The sequence below is a fragment of the Ischnura elegans genome, chromosome 3 (genome assembly GCF_921293095.1).
Source record: "Ischnura elegans chromosome 3, ioIscEleg1.1, whole genome shotgun sequence".
Taxonomy (NCBI): domain Eukaryota; kingdom Metazoa; phylum Arthropoda; class Insecta; order Odonata; family Coenagrionidae; genus Ischnura; species Ischnura elegans.
The window spans coordinates 115,854,265-115,879,110 of record NC_060248.1 but is presented as its reverse complement, the minus strand read 5'-3'; the positions used below and the strand labels follow the sequence as shown (position 1 = coordinate 115,879,110).

Genomic DNA, 24,846 nt, shown 5'->3' with positions numbered 1-24,846 from the left:
TTTGTTTAAGACCTTTATTCGTCGGGGGAAAAGCAAATTCCAATACCTTTCCAAATTTAAAAAAAGGCATAATTATACATGTCATCAAAACATGCGTCTTTTTATCACCACGAACTCATTGATTCTTCGAGATAGCTTTTTAAAAGGCTCTCAGGATATTACAAATTACCAATGAGAAAAATTGTTAATATACTTATTGCTATGTAAAAGCGATGTACTGCCTGATCGTGAGAACTTCATTTTTCCTCTTTTTTTATTCACTGAGTTTTGGCGGCAAGGTACACTATCATGGCACGGGGTGGCAATGAAGAAGATGAGGGGGAGGTGGGAGTGAGGGGAAATTGTTCGGTATAAAAGAGTGAGGGTTCTAGGCGGAAGATGTTGTTGAGATAGGGAAATCCGCCCTTTAGGAGCCGATTAAATCCGTGGTGGGCGGGCGGACCAATTTGCATGGCCCATTTGACGAGCGGACGCGGCACGGAAGGGTGTAAGCCACGTGGCTTTCCGAGAAAATCTTCGGCTCCTGGATGCAGGAGGCTTCCTTGCTTGTTCGGGGGGTGCGGGGCGGACGATGCATTAATGGCCGTGTTGTTGCTGTTGTTGTTGCTGTTGCACGCGTCGCGGGCTTTATCTCCAGCACATGCAAACACACACCCTTCCGATGCGGTAATGCGAATTTAATTGGAGGCTTTTGTGCCTCGCTAAGGGTCGGAGACGAGACTGAAAGAGCTGCGGGATAAACAGTATGGAACCAAGGTGAATGCCGATATAGCTTACGATTCAAAATTTCGTTTAACCGTATCAATTATTGAGTTTAAATTACGTTCACTCAGTGAACGCTACATGTTCCACATCTAATTTACATATTGTTTGCAAAACAGAATATAATGCACGAAAGAATTATTTTTAGTAGAGTTGAAAATTAAATATAATTTTCAGCTATTGATTCATGTTCCAACGTAAGAATTTAACCGCGCTTATTGTACTGTTATATAATAGTAATATTGCAATGAATCGCATTTAAATTTTATCAAATATTAGGACTACTTGCAATTCTGATTGGAACAACAGATTTGAAAAAGAGCATGTCAAGACTTGCACTATTTTTCTCTTTGGTCAATTTTAATGTCCTAACAGCCTTTCATAAAATTATTCGGGAGAATAAATGAGATCGTGACAATGAAAAGATGCTTATAGTGATGTCATACCTAATTTGTATCCTTTCTAAAAAATATCGCCAATTATTTGCGTTCGTGAGACTTTTCCATTGCATGATCATGTTTATAAGACTTCGTTGTTAACCAAAGATCTATTTACACGGTGCCTTATCTCCCTTAGATACTCATCGCCATGGCAAACTGTTCTGTGTTTAAAGCCTTCCAACTCGCCTTTTTCTCTTTTCCCTCCTCATTTCAAACTGCATAAAAAAGCAGAAGCATAAAAAAAGAAGCAAGATGAGTCCGTTCGACCTAGTGAAAAAAACCTTTCTTGTATGCACGTAACAATCTCCCTGTCTCCGGATAACCCCACTCTCCCCTCACTTGTTTCGACCCCCCTTCAAACCCCCACCCCCGATACCCCACGACAATGGAATTCCCTGAGGACATCACAGCCCTTATCCCCTGGTCCCTCTTTTCCAAGGTTTGGCCCGAAATCCTTCCGATTGCCATTGGCTCCATCGGGCGTCCCTCTACCCATAATCCCGTGCGCTCAAACCTCCCCCATCCTCCCGCACCTCCTCCTTTCACGCCTAAACCCCATTTTACCACGCCATCCCCTACCCAATTCGACACTCTTCTTCCTCCTCCTTCGGGCTTCATTCATTTCATTTTCTCATTCAATATGTGTACATTTGGGAAGGGTGACCTCATCAAAACTCTCCCCTCCCCCCCTTTCCCTCGTTCGTCATCGATTCGATGCGACATTGTTTTTTGTGAGAGCGCGGACAAATCAACTTCGGAATTCCAGACCGGTATTCTATGGTCCGAGTTCCCTCTTCTTTTACCCTTCGTGGATCGACAACTTCCTGATGATTTTGATGATGTCCCGGTCGCTTTTCTTCCTCTGAAGTTTTCCTTCGGCGCTTCCACGACTGAGGTCGCGCTAACGTTGCTCACTGTAAACCACTCTTAACTGAATGTGCATCTTAGACAACCGGGAGACTAATATTGATGACAATTTGACTTTGTTAAGTATCGGAAAAACTTATATAAGTCTCTTCAAAATTAAGTCGTTTGATTTCTCGACGCAATACCATTCACGGCACATCGATGAAAAATTTACGTTGCGATTGGCGAATCTGATCACTGAAAAATACTGCCGGAACAATAAAAGACGAGACATAATAATAATAAGAAATGAGCAACCCTTATTTCGTATTGTATGTACTATAACTGTGAGAACAAAAACCTATAGAAGAAAATAATATGATATGACGATTAGGCTGCTTAGTCAAGAGGGGAAAGTAGATTTCAAGGAAGAGTAGATAAACGTATTTAGAGACTATTGAATGCTGGAATACAGCGTAAAATGATGAAATGATGAATATGAAAATATTTACCCACCAATCTGATTTATTTATTAAGTCACGAATGTCAGAATGTGTATTTTAAAGTATTTCTTTCAATTTTCATAAAAATATATAAAAACGCCAGTCCATGGGAGTAAACTTATCGAATTAAACATTAATCGCAGTTTTTCTGTCGTAGATTTGCCAAATTCCTTCTGAAAAATAGTAATTCCAATCCATAGGCCGCAAAAATTAAGTCGTCTTAGAACTGGAAACAATTGAGAGTCTTCCTTTAGTTTTTCGACATTCCTTTTGTTCTGCAATCTTCTTCTTTGGCTTTCGTTGGGCCTCCGAGTACGCAGTTACCGTTTTTGACTTCCACGAACCCCCACTGCTATGCCAAACAGCAAGTTTTCTCCCCCTTCAACCCTGGAGACCCAATACATGCATGGACTTCGGCCTTTCATATGCAAAGCCCCATTTGAGGCTAGCCGACCCTCTCCTCCCCCATTCTCAGTGCACTTGGCCCCTTGATTAGTTTCCTCCCCTCTCACACATGGCGAAAGGGGGGTGGGGTACACGACAAATCGAAATGCACGCCCTCCCAGACTGAGGAGGACACCCCCCAACCCAACCGCCAACCCCTTTTCACAGAAGTGCCAGGGTAAGGTGTCGGGAGCATATGTGGTTGAAAGGGGAGAACGCTTTTTAGGGTGAAGGGTCTTCAATGGGTAGTCCCTTGGAGAGCGATACGCGATATTTATATATTTCTTATTTGCGGCGAGGACGGATTAGAGGGGAAATAAGTTTGTACGGGGAAGAAAGTATACTTAAGTAAGAATACGAAGAATAAGGGAGTAATATAAGTTTTAAGAGTCGAAAGGAAGGTAGTAAATCCTACGAACGGTCCTTCCCTATAACCAAGTGAAGTAAGTAACTTTTAGTTTTTTTGGGGAAATGATTTTGTATCCAGCACCAAAAATTGTTGACTATGCTTTAGATATCTTTGAATGCTTATTTTACTTCCCAGCAAACATTTTCCCACCTCAGGTGTTTGAAAATATAAGATCAAAAGCAAATGGGCTCATCCGGTAGATAATGAAATTAATTTATTAATCCCTCGCAACGAAAAATAAACTAGTTTCCTCTACCCAGTAATTCCAAGTCGTTCTCCGTCGTTTAAAAATGCTGAGAACGAGTAGATACACTGTTAAATCTTACAAGATACACTGTAAAAATCTTACAATAAATGTTACGCCACGTTTTTTACTGAGATTATTTTGTAGTGAAAGACGATTTTTGCAACCATTGTCCATCCATGTTATACTGTATTCAAGAGGATATAATCGTCAATTTTGATGAAAAAGCTCTACAATGCGGGAGTAATGTATTAGAGCATTTAGAAGTGGGAAAATGCGGTGAAAACCGCGGAAACCACTCCATTGATTCAAGCTAAGCTGTATTAAACGATGATGTATCCATCCATTTTGTTTAAAAAAAACCGTGGGATACCAGAGTAGTGATGATAGAGAAAATGACTCACCTTGACTTGTGACTCAGTCATGCCGAGGGCGTAGGCCAGCTTGGCTCTCTCGGGACCCGCGAGGTATTTGGTCTGCTCGAAGGTCTTTTCGAGGGCGAAGATCTGCTGGCCGCTGAAGGTTGGCCGCGTGTGCTTCTTCTTGCCGTCCTTGTCCATGGGAGACATGTTGGTGTGGCCCACTGCAGGGAAGGACGGGATGCGGATGTCTGTGCGTCAATTAGGATGCAAGGTCTAGCACAAGGGGCACAATATACGCAACACTAGCCCCCTCCCACATTTATTCAAATTTACAAACTAGTGAATTTCACTAACAGGGCGGAATTGTACAAGAAAAATGTGCGTCACTTCCGAAAAGTAGTTTAACATACTTAAATGTGGTGGAAATGGCCTTTAGGTAGCCTAGATCGAAATGCCAACAATCCCAAAAACTCCCACTCGGAGAATATGGCGCCATATTTGAAAATTGGCCGCCATCTTGGATTTTCAGCATCTTGCATTTCTTTGATTTTCAGCTTGTATGACTGCTTTTTCGAAGTTCAGAGAAATTTATCTGCATAATTCTGTACCATAGGAGTTGGATACATTGGCACATTTAAGGTCGATATGCTCAGCTTGGCATAACTAATGGGGTTCGATTTATATGACGCCATCTTTGGAAATTGGCCGACATATCGGACTTCCACAAAATAGTCTTTTAAATCCAGTTATTTCATATCTGAAAGTGGTAGACATACCATATTTCCTAGGGTACAGAAAAGAACCGAAGTACACCAGAATATAGTTAACATGGTATAAATACTTTTGAAGAAACTCTTGATTACGGTAGAGTTTGATTTGGGAGTTTTTGAGACCAAAAGGATTCTGACCTAGGCAACTCATAAATGATATCCACCAATTTTCAGCTTGTCTAACTACTTATTCGAAATTCAGTGAAATTTGGCTAAAAACCTGCTCTTTGGGAGTTGAAAACATGGGCACATTCAAGGACAACATGCTCAACTTGCTATTAATCATATTTATAATAATGTTTAATACAATGAATTTGGTTCCATTACTTAATATTATTATCCAAAATAATTTTTTGAGTGGAAGGCCATATATGTAATGAAAATATATAGTAATATATCTCACTTAATACTGCATTAGAATTTGTTTCATTAAAAGATTATGCCTTAAGGGAGATAAAAATGTTTAGAAGGGCTACGGTATACCACCTTCCTACTCAACAAGAGAGTAGGGCCTGAATGCTGTAGGAAGTAGTGAGTACCACTCCACTAGGGTAGAATTCCCATCTCCATAGTTGAGAAATAGGTCTGCAAATCGTAACCTTCCGATACATTCAATGATAGCCTTTCAATGGATTCAACTTATCTCAAAGTTGTATTCCCAGATTCACTGGTATAATATTATTTTTTACAATTTTTATTTTTGAATGTCTATCATAGGAAATATTTTATTGCTGGTTCAAACTAATTATTTCACCTAAGTAGTAATGGCTGCAGTAAATAACACACTGTTGCAACAAAACTTTAACCTCTTTTCAGCAAAAAAAACAATAAAAAATAATAAAGTCATCTAAAAACAGCAACCTAATTCCACAATGCCAATTATAACGTGAAGCAATTTCTTAGCAGAGTTAAACGTATGGGTTGTGCAAACCGAACATTAAATGAGGCTTGTTTCTCAGAGTCATTTGCATTGAAAAATAATTTATGCTGTTCTAAATAGTGTAATAATTGATCAATTTTGTTCAAGAATATGGTATGAGTTGATATGAGGTGAAATAGTACTTGGAAGTGAAAATATAACTTCTTAGGTATTCCGTAAAACATATTTCACCCCCATTTTGTTCTTGATAATAGAAACATGCCAGGTGGAATAAATTTTGTGGACAGTACAAAGTTTTCCTTTTCCAGTTTTACTTTTTGGTAATCTACAAAGCACATGCATATATTTTATTGCAACGATCATGATTTTAAAAGCATTTCACTTAGAATTGTTTTAAGTTACTGTGCAATTTAGGAGTTTTTGTGGTCTTAGCCTAATGAGGGATGAAGATGGTAATATAGTAATCAAAAATTTTACTTACTGCTGTAGAAAACTGCAAGAAAAGAGTATAGAAATGTAAGCAATTTGAAATTTACACGTTTTAGCAACATACATTTCATTCATGAAATTAGTAAACTGCAGCCCTTAATTGGCATGGTGGAATAGGCGCCTATGGTTTCAAAGTTTGAGCTCTCATTGGTCACGTAAGTCTTTGCATCTGATGTGGATATGTCACATTTTGGATGTGTGTATTCAAATTCCTGGTAAAAGTGTCTTCTACGCAAATTCCAGAAAAATTAGTGATATCATAAAAACAATTAATTTATAGTTATAAGTATGGAGAAGTTTCCAATTACGGTCCCGTGTTCTTTTTGAAAAGCCTACTTCAATGTGTTCTTTAAAGTTTCCGATCTTCAAAGGAAGCCCAAAGTTTACTTGAAAGTATAGTTGGAATCTTCAATGTATTTTTTGCCCGTGCACGAAAATTGTATCGTTTCTGCTTCAATGCTAACTCTAAACCAAAATGGAATCCAAACAATTTCCAATCAAATGAAAAAATGAATATGACATGCAATGATATTCACCCGCAGCATTTCAATAAATACGATACTGATACGACGCTATGTAGGTACCCTCGAACTTTTCCGGTACGGGTAACCATTCCATTGAAGTTACCCCAGAAGCCACTGCAATTTAAACTTGAACAAAAGCTTCATGGTAGAATATTTTCCGCTGCCTTGATGAAGAAAATGAAGCATGATCCCAGTCAATGTGGGCTAGAGCATAAAGGCGAGGCTCCGACTCACGAAATGATGACGCAGGGTCAGCGGTGTGAAGGGCATGCGAGGAATACGTGCTCCGATTTCGATAGCGAACTGGACGCCTTCGGAGAGGATGAAACCTACATCTCGCTTCTTGGCCTCTTGACGCCGTTCATATCAAAGGTTTGCGGTATGAATCGATATTGTTTTACCTACTTCAATTACTCCAGTGCGCCTTCTTTCACTAGGTGTCAATATTTTATCACGTATAAATACAATAAATACTTAAGTTAATTTGACTACAGTCTTCTGAACTTAACAGAATGCAGATAAAGTAAAATCTTATAAGAGCAGTGGAGACAAATTATTTAAAATGATATTACTAGGAGGACACACGATTTGTTTTAGAACGATTTCAGTATTTGCAAACCTTTGCCTTGATTTGGGTCTTAAGATGAATTCGGCATGAGATCTGTAACGATCCCATAGGTGGGCGCCGATTGGAGGACCTAATTCGGCGCCAACCAATGAGAAGAGGTCACAACGGCGATACAATCATAATTTAATGCCACAGTTATGTACCTAACATCATTCCCTGATGATGAGGAACGTTACGGACCTTGAAACGTTGGAGAATTAGTCGCTATCGCCCGGCTGGAAACCCAAAAAACCATTATTCGGTCTATCAGCCGAGAAAGCACTAGATCTTTCGTCGTGTCCCGACAATTGATGTCTCGAAATTGATCTCGGGTGACATTTCGAAAATCGAGCTGGTTTTCGAAACATCGACATCAATGGATACTTTCACCCGCTGGAGAGCCCGCGTTTGTCTACAAAATACGAAATATTTCTATTTATTAAGCATGACCTCACTTTATATGGTAATTAATATGGTCTTGGAGTGTAGATCAGTGATAAGAAATGCAAAATGTTCGCATTGTTAAATTAAATTGTTCATCGATTAAATTGCTACCGCAAATAATGATGATGTTGCATAAAATATTGAAACGTCGGCAAACAAACATTGCATTTCATTTCACTGACCAACACTTAAAGAGCATTTTAATTATTATAATAAGTATTTCTTCAAAACTCATATCGGATTCGGATGCATCGCAATATTTTCATATGAACCAGTCGTCCGTAGTTCGCACCCACGCTTCGTCCGGGAGAGTTGGAAGAAAAGACGTGGGAAAAATGCCTGCACCGGGGTGGCAAGCGATAAAGATTGCCCTTTCGTCGGGAAGATTAGGAGTGGGGGAGCGACGCACCTGCACTCATCTCCCGGGGATTGCCCTCCCATCTTCCGCTCTCTCTCTCTTGCGAAGGGGCCGCCCTACCACCCACTCACACTGAGATCCTCAAAACCCTTTATCGAACCCTCATCCACAGCTCCTCCCCCCCCCCCCCCTAACACACGCACCTCAATCTCTTCTTCTTTTTCCATCGCGACCCTTAAACTTCAGCGGAGAACAATCCTGGGGAATAATTTCTCGGCTACAAAAATATTTTTCAGGTTTACCACCGAGTATTGTTAAGGGTACCGTCAGCTGTAGTAGCTTTTTTCAAACTTTTCATGTTTTCTTGGAACACAAACGAACTTATCTAACTTTAAAATTAATAAACAATGCATGACAAGTGGTTAAAATTGTTAAAAGACAATGAACCTTAAGTTTAAGGCTGTTTCTGAACCTCTGGGCTATTTTAACAACCAGGATTTTTATTTTTTTTTAATTTGGGCCAAAGTTACCATGAATTGGGGCCACATTTGCTCATCATTATCACGAGCTGTATCTGATAGCTCTTGATATTGACGTGAAAACGTAGAAAGCGGTTGATTGAATGAAATTGTGTGGGAACTTACTGCAGCTTGGGGATCGGGTTGGTGTGGTGGCTGGTGTGTTGGCTTCCCACCCGGCGGGCTTGTGTTCAAATCCTGGCAGCGGCAGCGAATTTTCAGAGATTTCCCGATCCCTGCTTGTGTGTTGTGTGAAGGACACTTCAAGCGCAACACTCCGTCCGTCAGGTGGAACGTTAAGCCGTGGTCCCCTTGGCGCCGTTCGTTCGTCCGACGCCGGGTTTCTCTCCACCCTTCCTAACCCACGCGTCCCTCATGGCGCAAATGGCCTTAGCTGTTCGTCGCCTCCTCAAAATACTATACCATTTTAACACAGCCATTTGTACCATATTACAATGAATGTCCACAAAGTGCACTAGTCAACAATCGATCTGGGTACATAGCTCCTATCCAGAGCATAGGTGTATGCGAATTATCAAAGTTGTAATTAGCAACATTCCCCGATGTAAAAGCCTTTGCGCATTTTCCTCTTTCTAATACCATCTCTTTTTGTTTTTTCCATCATACATGTAAATATTTTCATCTCTGCCTCAACCTTTTCTTTTCGGGGGTTTCTTACCAGGCCAGGTGACATCACTGCCATATCACAGCGCTTGCCGGACAACGGTTTTATATAATTTTCCTCTGACCCTGCTCCCAATTCTGCGATCACACACTAAACACTTCTAGGATTTGTGTCTGTAGGCTTCACCGGGGACTTGAACCCTGAACGCCTAGATGGGTATCCTAGCACGTTACCCCCTAGACTAGGCCGTCTATCGTCTAGGCCTGGGCCGTAATTATGCCTACATAATAAAACAATCGTTTTTTAACACGTCGCGGTCGGGTTTATTCCTTAGACGGAGCCATTTTCACTCGCAAAACCGGTCGTATCTTGTCACACCGTCTCGTATTTATAAATCTCCCTTTATTCGGAGATTTTTATTGACGGCCATATTTTCCATAGATGTGACGCATAGTCGCGCTATTTGATAGACCCCCTCCCGGTGTCCGCGACGGTGTCCGAAGAATGGAACGTGACAGCAGTGAGAAGAAGGAATAAATCCGGCTGAGGCCGTGAAAACTCACATAAAAAGGCAAAATTCAAAAAGGGACGCGAGTTATGGCCGCTTTCCGAGAAACCCATGTCTCTTTCTTTTATTATATAGGCCGTATCTGGTGGCATGGAAAATGTTGTCTTGTTCTCCATATTTACACTCGTGTTCAAGGAAAAATAATACCTCATGCTCATCGTGAAGAACGAAGCATTTCCTCCTCTTTCTTCCCTTAATGCGATAACACCACATAAGCAATATTTCCTCCAGTAAAGAGGTTTGGACAATAGATTTTTTTCTTGCAATTCACCCGTTATTCTAAGTTCTCAAGCTGTTATCGTATTTACATTTCTCAAAGGTGATTGACGGTAGTGATAACATTTTCCTGTGTACTGCATTTTCTTTGTCGTTTAAGTAAAAACAATTGAATCAGCTGTACCCGGTGAATTATATTTGCTGTTTAAATTTAAAAAAATGCCTTATTCTCCCTGATTCGACTCACATGTTGGTTTGAATAGGTTAAAGTGAATCTCGCCCCGGAATAAGCCATCGGCGAATGCATTTCGCAGTTCTGGGTGGTGGGAAGTTTCCTTCCCAATGCCACAAAAGACTTCGAGGATTTTTTTGGGGAGTTAAAAGGTTTCACTTCGGACTTAACCCAAAACGTTTAGGTCGTTAGCTAACCCACTAGACTGACTCGCTCCAAAATTATACCTAGAGTTAGTTACAATCGTAAAATTACTCAGTACCAAAGTTTCTCACTCATAAGAATAGTATTTTAAATTCTTTTGTCCAAATATATTTAAAGATTAAGGGACTTTATTAGTTCAAAACATATTATCTGTATTATTACTCGGAAATCTATGGTATCTTGCTTTCAAAATGGAAATAATACCATACCACTCCAAAATTCGTTAGACAAAATACTGGTTGAAAGTAAGCTGAAAATGCTTATGATATCTAAGCGAGTTGTGCAATGACAATATGTACAGCTCCGCTTTCCGGAGGCTCAATGTGTAGACCAACCTTTGATGTGGGGTGGAATGACATTGAAGAACGAGTATTAAAATTTTAATTTGTATCTACAGCTCCAAAAGGTTGGAACGAGCCCTATATTTATTAGGATTTTTTTTAATTTCACGAAAGCATGAAAAGGTCTTCGCTTTCTCGTCCACTGGATCCCTGGTAGGTTTCAAAACGTTGGACTGACTGAGGGGTGACCGAAAACGACCATTTTAAACACCTCCGTCGAGCAGAGAATCAGATTTCAGGTTGCTCTTTAAAAGCCATCTGTCGGGCGTCTGCTGACCGCATTTATGGCAAACCGAGGAAATACATCGCCCTAAGTCTTTACGAGTTTTTCTTTGAAAGTGACGCAATGCGTTGAGCATAAATGATCTCTCCAATAGAAACCCATAGCAATAACTGTTGTAGGAATATTAAGGAGTCACATTGGACTCACGTCAGCGACGAACACGAGGCAATAAATTAATTTTGTTTAGAATACGGGAGACTATATTAAAGTTCAAAATTTGAGGAAGAGGTTGACGTCTGTTGCCATGGTCTGCAGTCGTCGAGAGGATAAGTCAAATTTAGTCGGAGTTACCTGTGATTTTGATGGGATATGGAGGATCTTGTATTTTACGACATTTTGTCAGTTATCATCTGGTGTTATGCATCATCCGATTAAGGTAAGAATGATTCCTCTAAGAAATATCTCATTTTGCGTCTTAACATATTATTTTCATTTTTTATTACCAGAAAAATAGAGTCATATTGACATAAATTAGACCGTAGTTTAGCAAAAAAATGCAAAATAAAATTATTTTGCTATTATAGACAACGTGTGCATGATTGCTGCAGACATTGAGTACGGTAAAATATATTGAAACAAAGGTGACGAAAAGTATAAAGCTGGCGAATGTTTATGTTTGGAGAACGTAGCCATGATTGAAAATTATTCGATCTACCGACATGTTTTCCTTACATCAACGCAATCGTTATCATTTATTATCTCACGCTGTGCTATCTAGAGCGTGAAAGAGTTAACGTGGGTTTTGCGAACAATTTTTGCTTTTTGACACAATTCGATAGTTGAACCACAATAGAGAAAACAAATCAGGTACGTAGAAAACCTTGATGTTCAACGGACCGAAAACTGTGACTGTTTATATTGGAAAAAAAATTGTCCTTTTTAATATCATGCATAATGTGGATGGCGTGATTCAAGTGATTAGACAGGCAACATAAAAAAATGCGGCGTGGAGAATATTCATTAATGCATTATATAAAGACCACTTAGCATATTTATAGGGAAGATGGGTTTATGAGACCAGTCCACAGGAATTCCAGAATATATATAAGCCATAATTGTTTCCAAAAGGGGATCAAAGCCATGTGTAAGATATGTGATCGGGATGAGTGTCTCAGGACACGGAAATAGATATTTCTGTGCGGTCGATCGCTTCATGAGGAGGATAAGGAGATTTCACAAATGTGTTTCCACGCATGGTATCGGGGGATGTGAGGTTTAGCTATCCTCTTCATGAATAGGTGATAGTAAAACAGAATTCCTCCCTAAATTTTTACCGCGTTTCTTTTTTTTAACGATCCGCGTTCTTTGAATAGCCGGAACGCTTTGACCGCAAAGGGGTTCGTGATGGCCGCGTTCAGGGGGCGGGATTTTTCAGAGCTCTTAAAGAACGGAGGGAACCATTCCATCTCTCCAGAGGCAAGAGTCTTGCCATATCAGGGACGCATTTGGGACTGGAAGATTATTGAGGTTGACCAGTTCGGCTTTACCGAAGTGTACGGGGTTATGGATTTGTTCACAGTACATGGTTATCATAAAAGAAAAGAACGTAGGGGCTTCAGTAATTCATAAAGTTGTATCAGAAAAGATCAAAAGCGTTGTTAACCGAAAAAAATTCGCGACCAGAACCACTCAATGAACAGAATCAACGAAGCAATTACAATCATTGACGAAGTAATGTCAACTAATGTTTCGAAAGAAGTTGAATATCGTTTGGACATTTGTCCATCTTCTATGGGCGCACATATTGAAATTCATTAATTAAAAAAATATTTAGGCAAAAAATTCGAAAAATAAACAAACATAAACTATTAGTACCTAGCTCTGTTTTCATGTAAAAATATAAAAAACCGCACCATTCTTGTATGATAACCATGTACATCGGTGACTTTTGTGACGAATTAAAAATTAGCTTGGATAATAATCAGCGAAGGTTTTGAGCTATTAAGCTACTACATACGAATAACGAGTCCTTCTGGGGTAAGTCACCTCTATCCTGAGCATGGATGCTTGTGAAATCATTAATTGTTGTCATCCTTGACATAAATTACATCACGAGCTGTTTCCGGAATAAGTGGAAATAAATAAATTAAATTAATGAATGCCGGTAGAACGCAAAATTATCACCGTGTTTTATAAGTGCGCAGCAGTCCAAGAACATAATATTTCTATTAAAAATGGTTTCATGTTGTGGTTCGATGGGCTGGTATGCCTTGATGGACTACGCGTTAATATAGCCATGCATCCAACCTTTCATCCTCCCCAAATCTCTTGGTACTACTCCCCCACCCTAAGGAATTTTCCTCACAATGACATCCCCCGCTGCTTCCTCCCGAGAATAATCGCGTGAAAGGAGGAATGAAATAAAAGCATCAAAGGGAGAGAGAGAGAGAGGTCCACCAAAAAGGATGGACTCCGAGGCTCTACCTGGAACGTTTATACCCCAACAGTTCTTAGTTTTTTTTATACTGTCCGTTCAAGGCGTGGGATGAGATGCCTACACCTGGCCGGCCACCGCGCGATGCCTCGATCGTCTTTAATGGCTAGTCTTAGTCTCCTTAACGTCGTCGGGTTCAGCCTCTGATGGGGAGATAGATGCTTTCGGGTGATTAGGAATGCGACGACAAGGAATTTCACACCCGATGGAACGACTTGTACATCTGAGAAAGATGTCGCGTTAGAAGAGGAGATGTTTTCCTTGAAGTTCCACTGCCAAAACATGTCTGACTATTTGTAGTCTCATATTTAAGTGGTGACTACCAAGATTATTTTTTTATAATTTATATAAATTGTTCTTTTTTCTTTGCTCGCCGTGTAAACTAAGGATTGGTAACGCCCGAATTACTGTAATTCCGATGTGGGATGAGTAACTTGTGTTGTATTTCAAACTCTTCTCGAAGAAATGTATCATATTGATATAATTGATAAAATTGAAAAATCTCTATTATATCGGCTGTCCGTTCAGGGTGACTTTGTTGGGATTCGTTTTCTTTTCCTTTTTTTTATGCATGACTCAAATTTCAGTTGCTAAGAGATCTTTATCTATAAGAAATATATTTTCTCGTGGGCAAGGGGCTCACGAAAATAAATGAATTATTATTAATTATGAAGAAAAATGTAGAGATAGAAAACGCGTGCTGACGTTGAAAACAATAATAAGTCCCTTTTATTAAAAAAGGAAACAATATTTGCTTGGTGCGTTCCACACTGATACAGAACATCCGACCATGTTATCGACAATGGTATGCCATAATCACGGTAGTCACATTGAAGGATAAATATACGTAACACCAACGTTTCCCACACTTTTAGCTCATGTATTCATGCAGGTTCAACCCAAAGAATGAAGATATTACCTAAAAGCTGCAAATATTGGTCCTTTACCGCCAATGCAAACAGCATACACTACTTCATTAATGAATAAAAAGCTACATTATTTAAAATGCTTACGGAAATTTTCACTGATTCTTGCACAGCCTTATCGAGGAAACTCACCTATACCACCTATACTTAATATGCGTGTTACTGAAAGTTACTGTACAAAGGTAGTGAACGAGTTTTAAAAATTACTTTCATGTCGTTACTTTTTCCGACGATGTGGGGTGCCTTTTTCATGTTTAGTCAATAAATAGTTTTAATGAGCTTTGATGATGATGGTGGATTAGTATATATTTTATCACGTACTTTCATCATAAAATATTTTCCATTCCTCAATAAAAATGGATGGAATTTTCAAACGTGGAAATTGGGTGAGCGGCCGAAAAACTTCCCTCGCGGAGAGTAACTTGAGTTTAAAAGAAGGGGCTAGACTGCTGAAAAGGTTCAATTGGTTGAATTCGCAGCGATAATAGCCTCCGCGACGTTTCCATGCTTGCCTGTCCTTTGATCCTGCAGGTGTAGCAGAGAGGAATGGAGAAGGAGGGGCGTGGGAGGAGAAGGAATCCGAGGCTGTGAAGTGATGGGGCTGAGATCGAGGAATGAGATTTCGCGGTGGGCAAAACGACGAGGTTTTTATGTGAGGGCGAAGGAATTCTCGTCCAGGATGGAGGCCTAGGCTTTTGACTTGCAGTTGTAACGGAGAGAGAAAGAGATAAACAATAATGGCGAAAGGATAGACCAATGGATTGAGATGTAAGAGTACTCAATCTCCATAGGACTTCTACATCTACACCTATGTATTTATACATCCTGCCAGCCAGTGACGCAGCGAGGGGGGCTTTGGAGGATAAACCCCCCCCCCCCAGAGCTCAGAGTAAATTTTAAGTTTAATCCATTGTACTAAATTGATTTGATATTACTAATAGAATAGTTTAAGGATTAATAAAATATACCTCAGAAAGCCGTAAAACTCACCATTTTGAACCATTTATCTTAAAATTCCGCAATTTATTAATCTCGCACCTACCGCTTATCCTGGTGGGTAGTCCATACCTCACGCGCACTATTACTTGCACCTAAATCCCCCAAGCCGTAATTCCTAGTTGCGCCTCTGCTGCCAGCCACCTTGATATACGAAAATCTTTAGGGTGACTCTAAAAAAGGGTACACTCTAAGTAAATTGGTTTAAAATGCTAAAAACAAAGATTTTCTGTCAGTCATCACCATTTCTCATGTTTCTAGAGGCATAGTTATTTTCCTGCTTTTTTCAATTGAAATTCTTAATAAGGTTATAATAGCAAATTCGCATGCATTCCAATATATTGCATTGTCGGCCTCGGTGGCGGCGGGGATAAGTCCTCGCCGACTATTCCGACGGTCGCGGGTTCGAGTCCCGCCTGGATCGTCTGTGTGGTCGTCTGTTGTTGATTGTTTAAACTCCCGACGTCAAAGGCCACATTGTGCTGTTTTCGGGGGTGATTGAGAGAAATAAACAAAAACATGCTGAAGTCACTTAACATCGTTTTGCATCATAATACCAAATTTCTCACACTTATATTTAATGAATGAAAACTTCACTTAATATAAATTGATGGTGATGTACATCTAGTCAACTTCTTGTGGTTAACTATATATTTTATGAGGTCATATCTGTAGTTTTATGAAAATTCGCAGGCTTTCTATCTGTTTGCGTCAATTTCTCTAATATTTTCAAAGACTGTGCCAAAAAAAACTTTCAAAAAACGAATTTTGAAGTATGTAAAATCATTTTTAATCGGTCCAAATAATATTTTTTCAATAAACGTACATTTTAGCAAGCGTCTTCTTGCTATTTGCATGAGCATAAAATTCAGTTTTCCACGTTATTCCAGAAAAGATGTTGATCTCACACGTCAACAAATGCATTCAGCCGGATTAAAGATATGAGAGATGGATAGCCATACATCTTTCTCTTAACTTCTTGCTCGAAGCCGTAAAAATGACTTAAGGGAACCAAAAAAAAAGCTGTGTAAAGTCAGCATTCGCGATCTCCTCATCCATTTCGAGTATTCTACCATAAATACTTTATGTGAGTTGCTTGCGAAAGAAAAAACGACCATCGGCTCAACACAATGCCTAAAATTACGTGACATTTTTATCTTTGCTCTCATAAATTGCAGAAATATGACACGTGGTATTGTTGATTTTCCAATGCTGTATTCCAGGAATGTCATACTTTTGGCGTGCCACTTGATATATATACGTGTGCACCTCCCGTCGAATGCAGTGATGTACTGCATAAGAAAGGAGAGATATGGTGCATTGCTATAGCCATTGATTCCCTTGGACGCCGACCAAACTGCATTTCAGATAAATTCTTGTTTCTTACAATGAAAGGCAGTAGTTTCGAAAATTGAGAAGCTTTTTTTGGGAATTGATTTAAACGAGTCGTTATACCTATGACGCACAAGGTCAATAAATTCTCGATTTGACGGAGAAATTTTATTCAAGGCGTGGCACGTGATATTTAATGCTCATTACTGAATATATTTTATAAATATTAATTTTAAATTGACATAGGTAGTAAGCCGAATTAACGTCAGTGGCTTATTAGTATCTTTGTTCGAGAATATTTTGGTATGGTGGCTGTTATCATTAGGAAAATAAAATTTTCATCCTCTATGGATCTGGGAAGAGAACGACCACTATTGGTAAATAAATTAGGTTGACCTGAGTTTTGTGATGTGCCAAGAGGACCTTGCTCAATCCCTCTGATTTAGTTATTTATCATAAAATCGAGTGTGCTTGCATGTAACTTTATTTTATTTTAGATTTGAGCATTGCGCATTCATTTGTAAGCCTTATGAAGGTACGTGAAACACTAACTTAAAATTTATTATTTTCTTACTTTTAAAATCATAAAGCTTTGCGCTTGATCAATGGGGAAATATTTTTGATCCATGTGGTATATTTAGTAGGCCCCTTATTGATACAAGCATGTGGTTTATAATGGTCACTTAAATTTAGTCAATTTGTATTAACACCCTGGAGCGAGCAAGATGGATATAAGCGCTAAGTAGTAGGCACTCAACCTCAATCTTTGGAGAAAAAATAATTATAAATAGAGTGAACGCCTTCAGCTAACCAATAATATTTTTGAAGTGTGTATAGGACGTTTCACCCGATTTCAGAATGGATTCTAGCACCCATCTTCACTCAGTTTACACCTAGTTCACGCTCTCAGCTCTTGTTAAAAAATCTATACAGAAAACTGAAGGAAAGGAAGAATAAAGTGAAATAGAGGAGAAAGACGGAGAGATTGTGAGAAAGAAAGCGGAAAGAAGAAGATATTTCACGTTTTTTCTCACCCTAGGAAGGCAACCCAATCGTATATTATATAAATGTATATCTGTATATAACCCGACTGTCTGCGGGCGCCATGCCCGGAAGATTTACTGTGCTGTGGCAAAGGGAAGAGTGTTCTTACGTGTATGGGGGGTGAGGGGTTGTGGGTGGAGGAAAAGGGGGAAGGGGCGGAGGATGGAACTTAGTGAGGTTACGTGCGAGGGATGTCGGGAAGGCTGCATGAGGGTGGGGTCTCCAAAAGAGAGCAGCGATTTTGTCCGTTGCCGACGCAGGAGTTGCTGGGAATATATAGGGGAAGGAAAAGCCAGTTAGAAGCATTGAATAGTGCCTTCCTAGCCTGGAATTGAATCAAAACTGTCGATTCGTTGGTTCTCGATTACGATGGGTAGTCTCAAAAATGTTATTCGGACGGTCAATGGTGGGTGGATTGTCAGTGATCTTGTGGACGATTAGTGATTTCCATCTGTGCCACTGAGCTCCAAGCTTGGTCGACTTGGTTCCTCTCTTGTCGAGCGACTAAGGGCGTACATTTTTTAATTTATTAATTATTATGGCGAAAAAATCGTTTGAAAATACAAATTCGAAAATAAAAAAACATTAACTTTAATTAATTCTGTTTTCATCTAAACCATTTTCAAAAACACACAATTCTGTTCTCCCTTCCACGCTCAAGGAATAGCCTTGCCCCAATTGGATGCATTTTAGAAAGATTAATTTCACAAAATTTTGGTGTGACTTCAATTGTCAATCCTTTTTGTCATTAAATTATTTTAAAGAGGTAAACAGATAATTTTAAGTTAGCTCTCAGGCATTCATTATGTTCTCAGATTCATATTTAAACGATAACGGTGTGAATGTTTGTTATCTGCAAACCCTTGGCTATGTCTGAAGTGAGCTCTACCCTTACCTATCCAAAACAACCTTTGGTTCGAATTGCTGAGTTTGCGAACCCCCGTGAATTACGGGGGAAGCAATAGGTAGAAGGAGAATAAGTCCTATCGATATATTAGTCTAAGTAGGTAAACAAATAATTTGGAGTGAGTTTTCCAGCATTTATTATGTTCTTAGATGAATATTTATTCGTGTAAACCAGGGATCTTCAACAATTTTCGCAGCAGTGGCGCAGCGAGGGGGTGTTTTGGGGGATAAACCCCCCCCCCAGAGTTGAGATAATCTTTTAAGTTTAGTCCATTTTACTTAATTTGATTACTATACTTATAGAAGAGTGTAAATATTAATAAAATATCCCTCAGAAAGCCGTAAAACTCACCATTTTGAATCATTTATCTTAAAAAATTTCTGAGGGAGGGTCCCCGCACCTCCCACTTATCCTGGCAGTTATACCACACACCACAGGTCATGTTGCGCCTAAAACCCTCCCTAGCCTTAATTCCTAGCTGCGCCCCTGATTCGCAAGCCCTTGGAGCGTGCTCTACCCTCACCTATCACAACCAACCTCCGGGTCGTATCGCTAAGTTTGTGAAGCCCCTGGAACTGTGGGGGAAGCAAGATGTAGGAGGAGAATGAGCCCAGTTGGTGGCTGTCCGGTCTGTGTAGCGCCGAGAAGTGCAGTCGGGAGAGGGGTGCGGCGTTTTGCGGGCAAGTAAGGCAGAGGGGGTGCAGGGAGAGAGGGAGGGGAGGGAACCTTGTTTCGGGAGAGAGGAGAGCGTTCCTCAAACCGACCACCCCCACGATGTGAAGAGGGGGTTGTGGGACGTGGTGGCACCTCTTGCGGGGGGGGTCTCACACGGTAAGGCGCCCCTTCCCCCCCCTCGAAACGGAGGCGGAGGTTTGGGTCGGTTGGGGGTGGGAAATTGTTGGGAGAGAGAGAGACAACAGCTGGTCCTTGCGACATGGTGTCCCGCCACCGCGGCCCGACCGCGAGTGATGGCGCAGCTTTGGGGGGTGGGGCGGGGGAAGGGGTGGCGGTTGGGGGCCTGCGGGGGCGGAGGCGAGTAAGAGGGTCTAAGAGAGAGAGACAGCGGTGGTGAAAAGAGGGGTGGTAAGATAAGGCGAACATGGGGGAAAAGTGTGAGATTAATGGAGGGGATGGCGGGAATGGAAGATGGAATAAAGAGAGGGACAGAGAAGGCAGACATAGAAGATAAAAGGGAGGAAGCAAAAAAATCAAATAATAATGATAATCAAATGTCATTTTATAAAAACATCACGAAAGTGCATTTTATTCATATATATTTTTTATACATTTTATGCAACTGTATTATTTTTAATTGTCGAGTTGCTAGATTTAAGTTTCTTTTTTCACACAAACCTCACTTTACACTGATAACCCAAACAGATACGCAGAAAACATTGTTTATATAAACTGGCTGGTTGGAGTGAGTCACTGGACATTTTAGTGCTATTTGCAGACCTCGCTGTATTCCTGTTGACTAATTTCTAAAGAAAGTGTAGATATTCTCAAATAGTAACGCTTCCAAGTCGAGCTATATCGCTGTAAGTTATCGTTAAATACCAAACGAACATCTTGCGTTTTCAGAGAACCATGAGTCGACGTCTCGTGAACCACTGCATCTTATTAATGGGATGAAATGATTTCATATCCCACTTATGAGCCAATCTCCTTCCTCCTTAGCGCATTTTACTCGAGCAAAGAACTAAGGAACCAAAGAAGCAATAAAGTCGCCAAAATTCATATTTTCTCGTATTTAATGAGAGTTGAGTTTTGTATTTTTTCTATATTTTGTGGATACCTCAATATCATTTTCTTGGTGCTTCAATATTCAAGCATTACATTTTAGGAGGTCATGTATAAGAAGTTTCAACCTTTATTCTAGTGAGGGCGGATTACGGTTGTTGCTTTAGGGAGCATTACATTTTTTTCAATTTTGGATCATTATTTTCTGCGACACCTTGGTGGTGTTCAATATATTTAAGCGATAATGCGGCCGTAATAATAATTTGAAGAGAAGTGCCATTTCAATTTACGTCAATTATTTCGAAACAGTGTGTGTTAAACAAATGAAATAAAACCTTACATAGGAGACCCGTTGTAGATAACCGTCTTTTCAAACTTTTCAGAACTTTAAGAAGGAGGCGGCATGAACTTGCTATTAAGCAGGTCGTGTTATCGTACTAAATATTTCATGTAAAAACTTAAAAGAATTGTTCATGTTTGAATCGATTTTTATGTAATACAGGCGTTCAAAGGGACCCAAAATTAGGATGCAAATCCTGAATTCTATAACATGGTTGAGAAAGTAGATTATTTAGAAATGGAATACATATCAGTGATAATTCGTCTGTACCTATTAATAATACGTAGCAATTAGATACGTATAAAGTATTTTTAAATATCGTTCATGAAGCTGGGGAAATAACGGCTGTCATTTGTGAACCACCTTACTTAACTGAAATATTTTCCTGAAATTTCGGGGGGAGGGGACGGTCTCTTCCCCCCTCCTCTCCGCGATCCCCCCTCCATCCGACCCTGACGTCAGGTTGATGACTGCCACGTATTAGGAGTCATTACTCCATGACCTCTTCCCTCCGTTCCTCCCAAACTTGTGCGAGGACAGGAGTATACGCGTGCATTGTTCAAGCAGGTAGAGATGGAAACGCGAGTGTGTGAGGAGAGGGGGTTGAATAGGGCCGCGGATGGGATTGGCGCGAGAAATTATGAGCGCTTTACACTCGATGTCTAATGGGACGCTGGGGTGCCATTACCCGGGCTTTTTATAAGCGCGCGCGCGGGAATCGTGAGGGCAGGTGAACTGAAGGAGGGAACAACCCTGAAACCAGAGAAACGCCCTTTCCCCCCCCCCCCCCCCCCACCCCCAAGTACTAACCTTTCAACCCTCTCACAAACACAAACGCTCTCCGGCTTGTTGCAGTTTTCGAATCGAGGATCGACCCCGTAGGAAAAACGCCACGAGGGAATTGAGTTAAGGAAAAAAAAGGAAGAATTTGCTCGGAAGGCGCGTTTCGCAAGGCGTGTTCGGGAGTGGCGGCTTATTGCTTCTCACGTTGAAGGCCTCAAGATTAAGCACCCCTCGCCTCGTTGTTTCACTCACTTTATGGGAGCACATCCTTCTGAAAAAAAGATTTCATCGTCATCTCAAGCCCGGTATTTTACGATCAAACTTGAAATGGCATTGCAGAACAAAATAAAAATGAGCAATCGATCGGGAAACAATTTTGGGAGATGTGGGGTGAAAAAAAATTTCTTCCGCATTTACTGCCTGTTTATGGTTACGGAGCTATTGGTGATGCAATAATCAACCCAACAGTGTGGGTAAAACTTGAAGTTTTCAAGTCGTGTCTTAAAGATTTTTCCCCCCGTCCGTAAGTACTTACACGTTTTGTGTGATAGTAAAGTCATATTAAAGTACGAAGTGATTGGAAGGCACAAAAAACAGAGGAAATCAAAATTGCTTCAGTTTTAAATTTATGTATAATTATGTTTTGTGCATATGGAAAATTCTTCACATATTTTTTCATTTTTTCCGCGTCTGCTGACGGAGGGAAAAAAATCTCTCGCACACAGAGTAAAAGAAGTAAGTACTGACTTACGCTAGTATTTTTCTTGTAAGCAATTTGATTCGGAAGGAATATTTAAAGTGTCCTGGTACAGGAAAAGAATATTTGCGTTTATTCCGGGGATTCAATATCTTAAGCATTCGAGATATCTCGGCGTATTATCTTCCTTAGCAAGAAAACATCGCTTTCTCCCTTTCTCAGAAGATACATTGGTTGTTTCTCCTTTTCTCGCACCTCCACGCTCGCCGTGTAAAACATCGAAATATGGCCAATCCTTTGCTCACTCTTTTCGAATATTTTGTACCCAAGATGTGAAAACGGGAGGCGGGCGGGCGGGAGGGGGTGAGCTGCGGAGAAATATGGAGGGAAAGCGGATATTTACATGTTAGCGGCGTTGTAACGGGTGGCAAGAGTGGGGAGGGGGGAGGAGAGGGTGTTGGAAGGGGGAGAGGAGAGGAGGAGGTAGGTTGGGATGAGGAGTGGGGGAGATACACGGTGCGAGACGGGATTGGTCAGGAGAGGTTGGGATGTTCTTTTTATTTTTGGACGAGGTAGGCGGTGTATGAAGATGTATGGAGGAGGTGGTTTGGCTCGGATGGGCTCGTGAGCGATGAAGAGACGAATTTTCCACTTGAGCCCTCTTAGTGCAGCAGGCCGATACATCAGTTCTATCTATTTATATAATACACGGTTGTAATGCAAGAATGGTGCGGTTTTAAACAAGGTTTAAATATAAGACACTGTCTCCGGCGTTACTTTGTGAAACTGCTTCATCATAAAATAAAAATACTTTGTTACATTCCACACTTTATTTTAAATAGTACGACCCGGGTTTCTGCATATCATGCTATCATCAGGTACGTAATGGTCTGCATATCATCCTATCATTAGGTACAGCTACCTGATGATCGCATGATATGCAGAAACCCGGGTCGTACTATTTAAAATAAAGTGTGGAATAGAACAAAATATTTTTATTTTATAAGGTTTAAATGAAAATAGAATTAATTATAATTTATACATTTTGTTTTTCAAATTTGTTGTCTTAAATAGTATTTTTACCATAATTAATACTGGAAATGAAGGAATAAAACTGTTAGGTTCACTATTAGATATATTAATATGGGCATGAACCGGGTTTCGTAACGTAGTTACATCTTCAGGTTACGTTACGAAGCCCGGGTCGTACCCATATTAATATAATAGTGAGCCCTACAAAGTTTTATTCCTTTATTTCAATAATGGAGAGGTTTCACAAAGTAAAGCCTGAAGTTATCATTAATACATTTCAATATATGGACCCTTCAACGCTCGACAAGAGACACTAAATAACTGGACAAAGAGCCTTTATTTGAAGTTATGACGCGATATCTCCATTTTTGGGGTCGAAACTGTTTGAATTTTTTTATCAATGCATCCCCGAAAACAGAAAATTTAACGCCTTTACATCAGGGAATGCTAACAATCAATAATGATGGATTATTGCACTTGGTGGACTTTTGTGTTGAAAAATTGGGGGAAAAACGTAGGTTTTAAGACTAGTTTTCCTCGCTAAAAATAATGAACAGATGTCTCGAAATGACTGTATATATTCATCTTTACCTTTCTTTATACCGAAAATATTCAGTGCACTTCTGCCAAGGTTGAGTTACGAAATGTGTGATGGAGATGATTTGCAGCGACGCTTGTTCCCGAGGTAGTGAGAGCCCCCCGGCGGGGAAAGGCGGGGAAAAGTCACGGAAAGAACTGCCGGGGCCTGAGGATTTTTAATACTCGCCCACTCCCCCCGCGAACAATATTCTCCATTTCTTATTCAACTCCACCTGTTCCGCGCCGCGATCCTCGTTTTTTTTCTTCTACTCATCCCCTTTTTCATTTTTCTTCCCCCATCCTACTCACCCCCTGCTTTTCAACGTACGATTCCCGATGCTGTTTATTGCCCTGTTCCCCCTCCCTCCCCCGTAACGTCTTGTTCTTCCAAACAGGCGCGGACCAACCTCCCACCTGAATACCCAACCCTCCGTCCACCCCTTCGCTCCCATCCAAATATCCACTCTTTCCCGCCGTGAATAAGCATTTCATATCTCTCCCACGCATAATGCCCAGCCCCTCCCTCCCTCTCTCTCTCTTCAAAAGAATCTTTCTCTCTTTCTTTCATCCCTTCATTTTATTCCGAGTGGGACCTGTGTTCCACCCCTTTTCCCCTCATTCCTATCCCCCTCGTTGCATTCCCCACCTCCGGCACGCCCTCCGGTGTCTTTTCACCGAAACAGGGTAAAGTGGTGAGAGCAAGTAGGTATATAAATGTATTACACAGACGCATATGTTTATATTTGTCGTGAATACCGTGCAGACATCTTTAAAAACTGTCGAAATGTCCGTTATAGTTTCATAAATAATGTAGCATTTTAGGTAAGCTAGGGAGAGGAAGGAAAAGAATACGAATTTTAGATAGAATGAAAGGGAGTATGACTTATTGTGAATTGAAGAGGGAAGTGGTTGATGGGGAAGGAGGATCCCAGAATTCTTCTCAAGTACTCCATGGAAACCTACTTTA

At 40.4% G+C, this 24,846-nt stretch overlaps 1 protein-coding gene across 1 annotated transcript in view; it reads right to left on the bottom strand.

The window, feature by feature from the left end:
* Nucleotides 1-24,846, bottom strand: part of LOC124155251 (homeobox protein Nkx-6.1-like) — a 143,032-nt gene that overhangs the window by 50,906 nt on the left and 67,280 nt on the right. Inside the window, exon 5 of the mRNA XM_046528970.1 lies at nucleotides 4,053-4,231. Coding sequence (XP_046384926.1) covers nucleotides 4,053-4,231 — 179 coding nt within the window. The remainder of the gene's footprint in view (nucleotides 1-4,052; nucleotides 4,232-24,846) is intronic.